Source organism: Artibeus jamaicensis, unplaced genomic scaffold (assembly GCF_021234435.1).
Source record: "Artibeus jamaicensis isolate MK-2021 breed Jamaican fruit bat unplaced genomic scaffold, CSHL_Jam_final scaffold_847, whole genome shotgun sequence".
In the NCBI taxonomy this organism is placed as follows: domain Eukaryota; kingdom Metazoa; phylum Chordata; class Mammalia; order Chiroptera; family Phyllostomidae; genus Artibeus; species Artibeus jamaicensis.
In genome coordinates, this window is record NW_026522057.1 from 1,176,512 (window position 1) to 1,189,214 (window position 12,703).

The 12,703-nt window shown below is 53.2% G+C and overlaps 3 protein-coding genes across 13 annotated transcripts; 1 reads left to right on the forward strand and 2 right to left on the reverse strand.

Moving 5' to 3' along the window:
- Positions 1–26: 26 nt before the first annotated feature.
- On the reverse strand, positions 27–3,531 carry TOE1 (target of EGR1, exonuclease). Its single transcript, XM_037149251.2, has 8 exons — positions 3,451–3,531; positions 2,547–2,689; positions 2,419–2,459; positions 2,170–2,266; positions 1,894–2,052; positions 1,387–1,646; positions 1,035–1,194; positions 27–942 (listed from the first exon to the last, which is right to left on the reverse strand). The coding sequence occupies exons 1-8, from the start codon at positions 3,494–3,496 to the stop codon at positions 322–324; spliced, it is 1,527 nt and encodes a 508-aa protein (XP_037005146.2). The 5' UTR covers positions 3,497–3,531; the 3' UTR covers positions 27–321.
- On the forward strand, positions 3,439–10,109 carry MUTYH (mutY DNA glycosylase). 11 transcript variants are annotated; one of them, XM_037149243.2, is made up of 16 exons: positions 3,447–3,530; positions 5,941–6,061; positions 6,635–6,783; positions 6,879–6,918; positions 7,040–7,113; positions 7,252–7,293; positions 7,386–7,457; positions 7,535–7,648; positions 7,728–7,825; positions 7,908–8,052; positions 8,129–8,192; positions 8,362–8,553; positions 8,657–8,793; positions 8,877–9,029; positions 9,217–9,258; positions 9,927–10,109. In XM_037149243.2, the coding sequence occupies exons 1-16, from the start codon at positions 3,495–3,497 to the stop codon at positions 10,056–10,058; spliced, it is 1,611 nt and encodes a 536-aa protein (XP_037005138.2). In that variant the 5' UTR covers positions 3,447–3,494; the 3' UTR covers positions 10,059–10,109. The 11 variants fall into 11 exon arrangements, with proteins under 11 accessions (XP_037005139.2, XP_037005138.2, XP_037005137.2 ...); XM_037149241.2 differs by lacking the exon at positions 3,447–3,530 and adding an exon at positions 4,953–5,666; XM_037149244.2 differs by having other exon boundaries at positions 3,439–3,526; positions 8,129–8,553; positions 9,927–10,015.
- A 3-nt stretch (positions 10,110–10,112) lies between these two features.
- On the reverse strand, positions 10,113–12,467 carry HPDL (4-hydroxyphenylpyruvate dioxygenase like). Its single transcript, XM_037149752.2, has one exon. It carries the CDS (start codon positions 12,195–12,197, stop codon positions 11,082–11,084), a length of 1,116 nt encoding a protein of 371 aa, XP_037005647.2. The 5' UTR covers positions 12,198–12,467; the 3' UTR covers positions 10,113–11,081.
- Positions 12,468–12,703: the final 236 nt, after the last annotated feature.

Genomic DNA, 12,703 nt, shown 5'->3' on the forward strand with positions numbered 1-12,703 from the left:
AATAACCAAAGATGAAGCCGGTCAAATATTTTCATAACTTGTTTCTGCTGATTTTTTTGGTAAAACTATCCCAAGACACTTTCAGATTTAAAAATAAAGTTGGTGTTACAGGTGCTGGTCAGCTTTCTCACTTGTACCATTGTTCCTGAGCCTCCGGTATCAAGAAGGTCCAGGAGCAATGTAGTAGTATCTGTGTCGGGAACTCCCCTGCTCAACTCTGTAGTAGTTGGGAGGAGGACATTCACAGGCCAGAGGGACCCAGAGCCCTCTGTTCTACCCTTAGCTTTCTCTTCTTTGGCTCTGAGTGCAGTGGAAGTTAGGTCAGTTGCTGCCCCAAGCTAGTTTCATCTTCTGCTTGTGGGCTTTGGAGGAACGGGAGAACTGGCTCTTGGCCACTGTGAGGGGTACAGGTTTGCCACTCAGGTATACCTTGTTGTGGCAGTCAGGTAGCCAGGGTCCAGAACTACAGGGCTGAGGTCCTTGACTCATTGCCATATAGGCCATTATGTAACCCGTCATAAAGGCATCAAACCCAGCCCGATGCAATCCATCCGCAGGCACTGGGTCAGGAGTGACTAGACTCCCTGGTGCTTCTAAGGTAGCCACATCAGCTGTTTCAGGCCTTGTTGCTTCAAGTTCCACCTCTAGGTCATTTTTGTGAGCTTGCTGAGAGCCAGGCTGGTTGTTAGTCTCATCCTCAGCCACCTCCTGCTCAATTTTCTCAGCCTTGAGGCCTTCCCCACAGACCTGCTTTGTGGGAGGGCCATCCTCAGTTTCCCCAGAGGTCTGTTTCCCAGGCAGGCCCAACAAAGCCCTCCGCCGTTTTTCCTTACGTCGTCGCCGTCGCCGCTTGTCCTCCATGGCAGCTTCATCAGTATCAATGATAAGGTCAATATCGTGGGACTGAGGACACTGTGATCCCAGGGGGCACCAGCCATAGGCCTAGAGGTAGGAAGAAGGATTAGAGAGGGGTTCCAGGTATCAAAACCTGGAACCCACCCACCCTCCCTCAGGAAATGGGTGGGTGCTCTCACCGAGAACTTATCACAGACGCTGGTGGAATGAGGATGGTGGATCGCAGGGGGCATACAACAGCGGTAGTCTATGTGAGCCCTCATGCTAGAGGGATAGTTGCAGAACTCCAGGACTAGGTGTGGGCTGCCAGCTGCCCGCTGTTTCCCATTGTCCCGCTCACTGTAACAGCGCAAGAAGGTATTGGCCCACTAGCATATAAATTCCATGAGAACAGGGGTTTCTGTTTTGCTCACTGCTGAATCCTCAGCACCTAAAACAGTGCCTGGCACATGGTAACCACCCAATAAATATCTTAAATGAATGAAACAGGTTTATACCGGCCCCATCCCTTTCCCTCAGCAAGTCCCTCACCATTTCCTGAAGGCATATTCTAGGTAGGAGGCCACAAAGCGGGCGTGAAACTCAGCAGCATATTTGGTGTCATAAATGCCAGCTGGGAACATTTCACACAGGTCAGCAGTGAAGGTACCCAGGCTCTCGGGTAGGTGTGCATAGAAGTTCTGGTACAGGAACACCAAGTCTATGAGACCATTGTGCAGTACCAGGGGCCGGCGGGCCCTGATTAGCTCCAGAAACAGAGTCCTCACTGACTGGCTCTGGCTCTCATCACCCTGGATGGAAAAGAAAGGGGTCGTGGGGAAGGACAGAGTCCCATACTTAATTCCGAACTCCCCTACCTGGAAAGCACTCCCTCCCTCCTAACTCAATGCTATTCACCCACATATTAGTCTTGTTTCTCTAGCCCTGTCACTAGTGATTCCCCATTTGCCATAAGAAGCAGATCCTCCCCGTGCATCCAGCCTAGGGTAGGAAGAAAATGAAGTCACTAAAGGGTCAGTCTCCAGGCTGGAGGCCTACCTTGTCATTGCCCTTGTGGTACAGGATACCCTGGGCATACTGCCGATTGAAGTTGAAGCCATGCTGTACCAGGAACTGCACAGACTTTGGTTCTATGACGTACTCTTCCATGCACAGCAGGGTAAGGTTGAACACCTGGGTCAGGTACGAATGTTCGCCCTGGGGGAGGAGGAGGGTCTGCTACGTCATAACCTCACACACGATGTTTCCCAGGATCTCAACCCTCCTCCTCCCCGCAGCCACAAACCTTGGAAGGAGGTGAAATCAACCGCGTACCTTGTCTGGCTGCTGCTTGAAGCAGGCAAGGCCCAGGGAGAGGATAGAACGGGTCCTGGCAGCGTGACACACGGCCTTGTAACGTTCCTCGATGCACCTTGGAGTTGGGTTTGGGGGTGGCTGTGGCTAGAAGTTAGTCTCAAGAAGGACCCAAACCACCCAGGATGTGACCTCCATTCAAGGATTAAGGTCTATCCCCCTATTCCCCTCGTCAAGGCTGGAACCCAAGAGGTCATGGCTTATACTTACTGATTCAGCAAACTCTTCCTGTCCCCCAGCCCACTCAGTTCCTACGGGTGGGTGAAGGGAGAGTTGAGTCAGGTCCCCAGCACCAGCACTTTCACAAGCACCTGCCCTCTCCAATCCCAAACCCTCACCGTGTCCACAGCCACGAAGCTAGCTGTCTTTATGGCCAACAGAAGGGATGGCCACATCTCCTTAAAGTTGTCACTCTGCACATCAACCACGGGAACCTGAATTACTAGCTCATCTCCAGATTTTGAGCTTTTGCTGACATCACCTGGGGGTAAGGAGGACAGAACCATGAATATTAATGCTCGGGCAAGGGCAGCGGTAAAAGATACCAAGCTAGGCCATGGTTTGGGAATATTTTCCATGACGGCAAGAAAGAGCAGCTCTCCCCTCAAGCCTTTGTTACCGGTATGCTCTACACACCAGCCTTGGCGTGAACGGTGCCCTGAATTTGGGGACAGAAAGCCTGCGTCTTCCCAGTGGTTTATGTGAGGTTTTGGGAAAAATTTCCCTCAGTGTCACTATCTGTGGAAGACGAAGTTTAGACTAGATAACCTGTGAGCTTTGTTTTTCCCATGTCCTGCAGGGACCGTTTGTTATGGCTCAAAGAATTCAGCCCTTTTAACTGCTCATCAGGCTCCACAGTACCGTTCCCATGGTGCCTAGCAGCCACAAGTGGCAGTAGTTTGTATGCCCCAGAGCCTGATAAATAATGCCCCACACCCGGGCTTCCAATACGTCCCATTTCCTTTGGACCACAATGCCCAATCTGCCCCACTTAACAGAACAATGAGCTCTAAACTACATCTCCCGACATGACCCCATCCACCCTGACGCGCTCCCAATGCTCCCGGCTTTGGTAACCAGAGCCGCGGTGCACACCGGGACTTGTAGTCTCCACGTGTCTGGTTGAGACGGAAGAAGTAAGTTCTCTGAAACTTGAGGTCGGTTTCTAGAACTATAAGCCCGAGGCCTTCCCCTCTCCCCGAGCGCACAGATTTTTATGACGGCCTTTGAAGAGCCACTCACCATCAGAGACCGCTGGACCTGAGGCTGCGCCGCTGTTGGCGGCCATGACACCGCGCGTCCCTCTCCTTAATAATCTGTGGGTACGCGGGACTTCCGCTTTGTCTCTTGGCGCGATTAACTCGTTCGGGGGTGGGCGCGGACCCTGGCCTCCGGAAGTCGCTGGAGGGCCGGAGTTCGGTTCAGACCTCCCGGGCCGGCGCGGAGAAGTAGGTTCGTAGCATTCTGGGAGCCTATTGGCTATCGCGGTCCACCTCGTTGCAGGATAGGCCGGAGCCACGCCCCCTGAAACCGTTGCACGGGAGGTAATTGCAGGCTAAAGGCAACGAGGGCTTGAGATTTAGGCTGTCTTCAGGCACACAGCTCCCGGGTAGAGGTGGGTGTTCTAGAGGAAGTGGCGCTGCCGCAGCTAAGCTTAAATCACGCGTAGGAGTTAGGCAAAGACCGGGGAATGTAGGGGAGAGATGAATATTCTAGGAGAGGGCAAATTCCCTGGAAGGTTGGGGCTCACTGTGTTCCAGGAAGTGAAAGAGGCGAGGAGGTGGACGAGAGCCGAGGCTGCAGAGGGGTTAGAGCAGTCCACTAGCAGGGAAGCTTTTGAAATAATCCAGGCAAGTGATGATAATAAAGTCTTGAATTAAGGCTCCAGCAATGGAGACTATTGGGAGGGGTTAAATTGTAAATGCTCCCAATAGTTTGGGGTTAAAGTGTAAATGCTCAATTTGGAGGGAAGTTGACCTCGAGGATGATTGGCCATGATTCCTTACCCCCGGGAAGTCGATGTCCCTACCAAAGACCAGCCCTTTCCCAAGAGCTCCAGTTCCTACCAAAGACTCTCAACCCCTTCTTCTTGGTTATTCACTGTTCCTAGTTATTATTCATCCTTTCTCTCTACTCAGTCCTTTTCAGCATCATTCAGAATTATTTGGATTTATCCCATTCTAAAAATAAGGAACCGCCCCCTGCCATCCCCCTTATTTGACAAATATTTGTTGTATTCAATTGACTTGGCGCTGTGCTTAACTCAGGAGACACAATAGTCACAAAAGAGACCCAGTATTTGCTCTCATGGAGTTTTACAGTCAAGTTGGGGAAGCAACGTAGATCAGAGAATCAGAAATAAATGTCAAATTGCAATTGGTGTTAGAGCAACAGTGGAAATGCACACAAGAGGGCAGGACTCAGGGGACTTGATTGGGGCATTTAAGTCAAGACCTGAAGAAAAAAAAAAAAGCCTGAAGAATGAGTAGATGTTGGTAAAGCATAGAAGAGCTGTCCCAGCAGAGGACATGGACTGGGTGAGGCCTCAAGGTGGGCAAACACTTGGCAGATTGAAGCATCTATTTCAAGCAAACATGGCTGGAGCATAGTGACCTAGCAGATGAGGCAGATGGAGCCTTAGAGCCTGCAAGACTATGTCTATTAAGAGGATTGGCTTCTGAGAGCAATGGGTGTGACATCCAAAGTCTTCCAGTGGCCTACAAGGTACTTTGTGATGCTGTGCCCCCCACCTTCTTTACATCATTTCTCTGCTTTTATTTTCTAGTCCTCATCCCCTAACTCAGTTCTAACCACACTGGCTTCCTTATTCCGCAAACACACCAGGCACCCTCCTTGGGGCCTTTACGCTAGCTCCTCAGTATGCCTTTCCCACAGGGGTCCGCATGGCTAACTTCTGTAACTGCTTCAAGTCATTGGTCAAATATCACTTTAATAAGGCCCACCATGACCACATTCTTTAAAATTGCAACTTTCTATCCCCTACCCATTTCTTATCCCCTTTACCTGCTCTACTTTTTATGCTAGTGTCTATCACCTAACATCCTATATAACTTACTTATGTATATTACTTACTGTCTGCCTCCATTAGAATATACTCGTAAACACCGTGAGGGCAGGAATTCTTGATGCTTGATTTAGTGAAGTGTTCAAGTATCTAACGCTCCTTGACACACAGGCACTGCATAAATATTTGTTGAATGAACTAATGGGAAGCTACTGAAAGTTTTAAGTAAGAAAGTGACATGATCATGTCTTAAAAGATCGCTTTACTCTGTAGAGATTGGATTGTGGAATAGAATTATGGAAGTGAGTTTGGTGAAGGAAGTCTGGCTATGAAGGGGAGGAGAGTGGTCTTGTGGAGGGGATTGGAGGAGCAGGACCTTGAGCTCCATTTAGGAGGAGGGACCGTTTTTCACAGAAGGAGTGTGCAGATGGAGGTAAGCTTGTACATTCATTTTCTTTTCTCAAAAAGGAAACAAACTCTTTTGATGAAAATGAGGTAATAAAGTCAAAAGTTTGAGAGTTTGCAGAGGCTCAGCAGGGACTGCAGTATAGCAGAGTATAAGAGTGTAGGCTCTGGAAGCTAATTTTGGGGGTTTGAATGGACAGGTTGCTTAATCTCTACAAGCCTCAATTTACTCCACCCCCTGCAGGGCCCCAAGACTCAGCCTCATTTTGACTGACTACTTGGGCTGGGCCTTTGTGTTCTAGGCCATCATGAAGAAGCTGCGAGCAGCTATGGGAAGTCATTGCAGGAAGCAGGCATCCAGCCAGGAGAGAAGGAAGAAACATGCCCTCAGCAGCAGCCAGGCCAAGCCCTCTGTCCCTGATGGTGAGGAGCTCGGAGCTAGTAAAAAACTTGGGGCTGGTTTCATTGACCATGAAAGGGGGCAGATTCAGGCTAGGAAGGGAGTATGGTGTGTGTGTGTGTGTAAATAAGGCATTAAGGGACTAATTACGGATCTGATTCTGACTTTGCTTTGTGACTTTGGGATGATTGCTCTGAATGGCTGCTTTCTCACCAGCGGCATGGAGCAGTAGTCTGCATTTTCTTCCTCATGTGGCTTTCATGGGATCAAATGAGTTTATCAGCCTGAAAGTATTTTTTACATGGGAAAGCCCTGCACAGGTGTGTTAAGCTTGGCTGAAACTGTTAGATTTTCATTAAGACCCAGAGAGGCAAAGGAGCCAGCAGTACCACTCTGGGAAAATTAAGGCTAAAAATTTGGCTAAGGCAATACACAGCTAGAGAATTATGGTCTGACTCCAGGCCCAAGGCTTAATCAATGGGTTGGGAGTAGGGGGAGCCCTAATTGGGATCAGACCGAAGCCAGGCTGCAGTGCCCAGGTCCTGGGTGCACAGTCTGTGCAGGGACAACTCCTGAATTTCCTGGGGCCCTGACAGGCCTGGCCAGGCGGCAGGAGGAGGTGGTATTGCAGGCCTCTGTCTGCCTGGACCATCTATTCAGAGATCCAGTTGAGGTCACAGTCTTCCGGGAGAACCTGCTGAGCTGGTATGACCGAGAGAAGCGGGACCTGCCCTGGAGAAGATGGGTAGGCAGACAAGGGACAGTGACAGTGACAGGGGGGTGGGAGGCCCATGCCCAGCCCCTTCCACAATAATTCCCCATCTGGGATTGCATTGGCAGGCAGAAGGTGAGGAGGACCTGGACAGGCGAGCATATGCTGGTGAGTACATCTCCTGAGAGCAGAGCTGCTTTGCCTGGACGCCCTCAGGTCTGGGGTCAGGAGCTATGGGCTAGGAGCAGGCAGGACAGCAGTGCCCTCATTGCCAACCCCTCTCCCCCAGTGTGGGTCTCAGAGGTCATGCTGCAGCAGACCCAGGTTGCCACGGTGATCGACTATTATACCAGATGGATGCAGGTGACTTCAGGGAAGGAAGGGGAGGGTCATGGGCTAAATCCCAGATGAGAGCCTGTCCTTTGGGGTAGGGGTAAAGAAGGCTTCTTCTGCCTCCCTCACCCTTGACCTCATTTATTTTTGCCTACCTTGTGGCTACAGAAGTGGCCAACACTGCAGGATCTGGCCAGTGCTTCACTGGAGGTGAGACTCACCCTAAGGCGGGGAGGTGAGAGGGGAATGGGGACGAAAGAGGACTGATCACTGATCTCTCTGACCTTTGACGCCACCCACAGGAGGTGAACCAGCTCTGGGCTGGCCTGGGGTACTACTCTCGAGGCCGGAGGCTGCAGGAGGGAGCCCGGAAGGTAAAGGGGTAACAAGGAGGCTGGGATCCCCGGGGCCTCAGGTGTCTCCTAACCTTGAGCTTTCCTGCCCCAATCAGGTGGTAAAGGAGCTCAGGGGCCATGTGCCACGTACAGCAGAGACCTTGCAGCGGCTCCTGCCCGGTGTGGGGCGGTACACAGCTGGAGCCATTGCTTCCATTGCCTTTGGCCAGGTGAGCCCACAGCCCACTCCCATTTTGTGTGTGCCCACTTTCCTCCCAGGCCAGGCTGACTCCTAGCCTCCTCTGCCAGGTGACCGGTGTGGTGGATGGGAATGTGTTGCGGGTGCTATGCCGTGTCCGAGTCATTGGTGCTGACCCCAGCAGCACCCTTGTCTCCCAGCAGCTCTGGTAGGATGTTGGGGTAATGCAGGATATTGGGAAGGATGCCATCACAGGTTCCTTGGCTCACAGAAATGTTCCCTTCTGGTAGGAGCCTAGCCCAGCAACTGGTAGATCCAGCCCGGCCGGGAGACTTTAACCAAGCAGCCATGGAATTGGGGGCCACGGTGTGCACCCCACAGCACCCACTCTGCAGCCAGTGCCCTGTGCAGAGCCTGTGCCGGGCACACCAGAGGGTAAGCCATCGGGGAAGGGGCGGTCTTATCCTAGGAGTGACTCCTGCCCCACGACATCTTACTCTACGCCTCTCAGGTGGAGCGGGAACAGCTTTTAGCCTCACAGAGCCTGCCAGGCAGTCCTGACGTGGAGGAGTGTGGTAAGTGCCTGCCCCAGTCCCGGCCCATCCCTGCACTGTCAAGGAGCTACCCATGGAGGCCTCATTTCAGTTCATCCTACACCCTGAGTAAGATTCTACAGAGCTTGGCAGAGGCCTGCTCTCACCTAAGCCTACCTTGCCTGAGTGAGGCTTGGGGCTCTGTCCCCAGCTCCCAACACCGGACAGTGCCAGCTGTGCATACCTCCTGCCGAGCCCTGGGACCAGACCCTGGGAGTGGTCAACTTTCCCAGAAAGGCCAGCCGCAGGCCCCCCAGGGAGGAATACTCTGCCACCTGTGTTCTGGAGCAGCCCGGGGCCCCTGGGGGTGCCCGAATTCTGCTGGTGCAGAGGCCCAATTCAGGTACCTAGGTCCCGGGAGTAGAGGGCAGTGGCGTGAGCAAAAGGGGATAAATGGAGGTGTCAACAGCTAAGGCCTAAGCCATACCTGCCGCCCTTTGTCTCAGGTCTGCTGGCAGGACTGTGGGAGTTCCCGTCTGTAACTGCGGAGCCCTCGGGGCGGCAGCAGCGCAAAGCTCTGCTGCAGGAACTGCAGAGTTGGGTGGGGCCTCTCCCTGCCACCCGCCTGCGTCACCTTGGGCAGGTGAGTGAGCCTTGAGGGGCCAATAACGATGACTTTTTCAGCCACATCCATAGGCCTGCTTCAGACCCATCGTCCTCCCCCAGGTGGTCCACACCTTCTCGCACATCAAGCTGACCTATCAAGTATATGGTCTGGCCCTGGAAGGGCAGGCCCCAGTGACAGTCACACCACCTGGCGTTCGCTGGCTGACCCGGGAAGAGTTTCATACTGCTGCTGTCTCCACCGCCATGAAAAAGGCATTGTCTTTGTGGTCTTTTGTTGTGTTTCATACATGTTCTATGTGAACCTATTACTATGTAAACAGGAAAAAAGAAAAGCATATATTTAAAAGTACTGGGGCATGAAGTTGAGGACAGAACACAAGGTTCTGGCTCTTTGGGGGAAGATGCCAGCCTTGCACTTTCTGCCTCTCTTCTTGGCCAGGTGTTCCGTGTATATGAGGGCCGACAGCCAGGGAACTACAAGGTGAGTCCCTGGGTCCTCACCCAGCCATCTCTCTCCCTCAGCCTGAATCCAGTGAGTTAAGCGGTACACATTTGGGTGACATTACCCACTCCAGGTTTCACTAGGGGGAAGGGAATAGTTCCTGACCTAGAGAACTTATAGTTAGTCTGGGGTCCAGATGGGGAGGGGACCAGAGCAATGATGGAGACAGTAGTGTCAGGTGTGTGAAATATTCGTACTAGATTTTGTGAGACAGGTGGAGAGCTCTCGGTTCTGTGTAAGAGGCAAGGATCAGAGAAAGGCTGCTTGAAACAAGCAGCTGGTAATCTGGGTTTGGGAAGGGAATCAGCACAAGGATGTTCTTCCAGGCCCACGGGTAGTGGGAGTCACGGTGGGCACAGTGCAGTGTGTGAGGAACTCCGAGCATTTGGTTTGGCTGAAGCAGTCAGCAGGGTCATGGACACCAGGCCACCGAAGCGTTACAGGCGGAGAAACGACTCAGATTTATATTGGAGGAAGATTACCTCGGACTGCCTATTCGGGAGTTGACCAAAGAGGCAGATTCTGGAGATAGGTCAGAAGCTTTTCTACATTCAAGAGAGTCTGAGTTAGATCAGTGGAGTGGGGGTAGGGGTACAAGGACAGTATTCTCTGCTGTCCTCTCAGTGCCTTTTTTGGCTTCTAAACAGAGTTCCAAAAGATCCCAGGTGTCTACTCTGTCCAGGCGGAAGAAGCCCAGCCCAGGCCAGCAAGTCCTGGATAGTTTCTTCCGGCCCAGAATCCCCACTGATGCACCTGGACTCACTGGTGTGGCCCAGTGATACCTCTGGAAGCCCCATACCCCTTGAGAATCCTGTTTAATAAAGTACTTATTTATTCATCTTTAGAGGGGAAAGGAAGGAGAGAGGGAGAGAAATATCAGTGTATAGTTGCCTCTCTTGCGTCCCCTTCCGGGAACTGGCATATTCCCAGGCATGTGTCCTGACTGGGAATTGAACCGCAGTCCTGTAGTTCGCAGGCCCGTGCTCAATCCACTGAGCTACACCAGCCAGGGCTGTAGTTGTTTTGGAGACTTTCCATCCTCTCCCTAGTGCCCTTACCTCAGGGTCCGGGAAAGTGGTCAGGTCCTACTTGGTCCCGACTTCTACTGGCTGAGCTCCTGGCCAGCTCCGGGGCAGGTAGAGGGGAGTGTACTGTCCAGAGTCATCAGAGCTCCCTGGGCCCACAGGAAAGGGAGAAAGCAGCAGCAGGGAGCACCTGCTGGTGGCTGACACCCCACCCCCACACTCCAGGCCCTGGGTCAGTTCTGGAGCAGCAGCAGCAGCCGAGCAGCATCACCCCAGCACCGGTGCTTTGGCTCAGCCCTGACCTGGCCCTCCCCACTACTGTGGCTGCTCCTTACAGAGGAAGAAAGCACTGGGGAAGAGTTGTTTCGTCTTAAATTTCTACCTCACGTAAATCATTCATTTAGGGATAGATTACATATGTAGTGAAACACAGAAAAGCAAGGGGTTAATGATCCTAAAATTGGGAGAGGGTGTAGGAAAATGGGATCAGAGAAGGGCACAAAAGTCTTCAGAAGTATTGGTCATGTTCTACTTCCTAAAGGAGTTATACTCCTTTATTATATCTTCCACATGTATTAGATATACACTATGTAAGAAACATTCTATAGTTAAAAATCGACTATCCTCTTTGGACTCCAGTGAGAGATTCAGTGTCCGCTAGGTACTGATGAGGTGGAGGCCGCACCTGGCCCCTAGGGACAGAGTCTTTCACTCTGGGCCTCTAGGTGATTTTTTATTCCACCAGGTCCTGTGCTGGACAGCTGCCAGTGTCCTCTGTCAGGCTTGCTCCTGGGGGCTTGCTCCTTCAAGGACTGACTGCCACAGGGCCTGGATATTGCCCTGGCCAAAGCCTGTGGCCCCCTGCCTGTGAATCAGCTCCAGGAAGAAGGTGTCCTCTGCAAAGAGTGACTTGGTAAAGATCTGAAGCAGAAATTTGCCTTTATCGCCATCTAGCAGGATTCCCTGCTGGGCCAGCTGGCTTGGCTCATGCCCTGCAGCTAGGATCTGACTTTCCTTGCCTGGCCGCTGGTAGTAGGCCTTAGGAGGAGTCAGGAACTGGCCCCCAGCTAAGGTCACCTTTTCAGTGGCTTCCACGATGTTCGGTGTGTACAGCCCCACGTGCTGCAGGCCTGGCCCTCTGTGGTGAGCCAGGAACCGTTCCACTTGGTCCTGGCCCCTGGTGGCCCCTGGCAGGGACTCGGCCAGCAAGATGGTGGGGACAGTACTGCATGGTGAGGTCTGCAGGGCAGTGAGCCTCAGCCCCCCTAGTCCAGACCCTGCTGTCACCTCAAGGCCCACGTTGGGATCTTCATCTGGGCTCAGTGGCAGGTGGCAAAAGCCTAGACAGTCATGGAACCAGCGCATCAGTGTGGGAGAGCTGCCGCGAGTGCAGGCCAGGGTCAGGTGGTCCACGTGGCTGATCCAGCCCGGGCCAGTTTTGTAGGACAGGGGCCGGAAGCCAGGCAGGAAAGGTCCGTCGTAGTGGGCGTGCTCCAGCAGTGTTAGGCTGAGGTTGCCCACCGGCGAGCTGATTACAGTGTAGGTGGCGGCACCGTGCTCATCCCGTATGCTAACTGGGGGCACCAGCGTTCTGCAGCCCTGCACCTCCAGCGCCTGCGCAGCTACTGCCGCGTCTGCCACCTCAAAGCACAGGTTGGTGGCGCTGGGCACAGCGTGACACGGGTTCAGGCTGTACAGCGGCTCCTGGGTCCCCGCGCCCTCATTCACCAAAAAGACTGCGTCCCCGCTGCGCAGGGCCAGTTGCCGCCAGCCGTTTGCCTCCCGCACAGCCAAGGGCTGGAAGCTGAAGAAGCGCTGCAGATCCTGGGCAAGAGGCTGCCCCATGGGCACGTGGAAAGCGATATGGCACAGGCGGCGGGTCAGCGCGGCCATGGCGTTCTGGCTGGTGACCCTGGACTGTCCCTCCTTGAGCACGCTCACCTGTTATTCGGGACTCCAGGATTCTCTGTCCCAAACCGGTGGAGTCCAGTTTTGTCCGCAGAGCGCATTCCTAGCAGTTTTCCAGGGAGAAATCACACACGGATCATTTGGGCGCTGGTGGTTCTCTCTGCCTCACCACCCCGACCTGGAGAGAGAGAACCAGGCGGAGCTAGTGCAGGGCGGAGTAGGTGAGGCCAAGAGGGGGCGGAGCGAATGCAGCTACACTCCGAGTTCCGCCAAAGGCTGTCTCAGCGGAAAGGGCAGAGCGGGACCCCGGGCTGCTCCTTCCCAGAACCTCTGCTGGATCACACCCCTGGGCACTGAGCCTCCCTCCCCCAGCCTCCGGAAATCACAATAGCTGTCTTCACGCCGTGCCAGGCGTCGACTCTCATACCCTAACCTCTGAACAAAGGGAGTCAGCCCCAATAGGGGAGGAGCACAAATTCTTCCCAACAAGT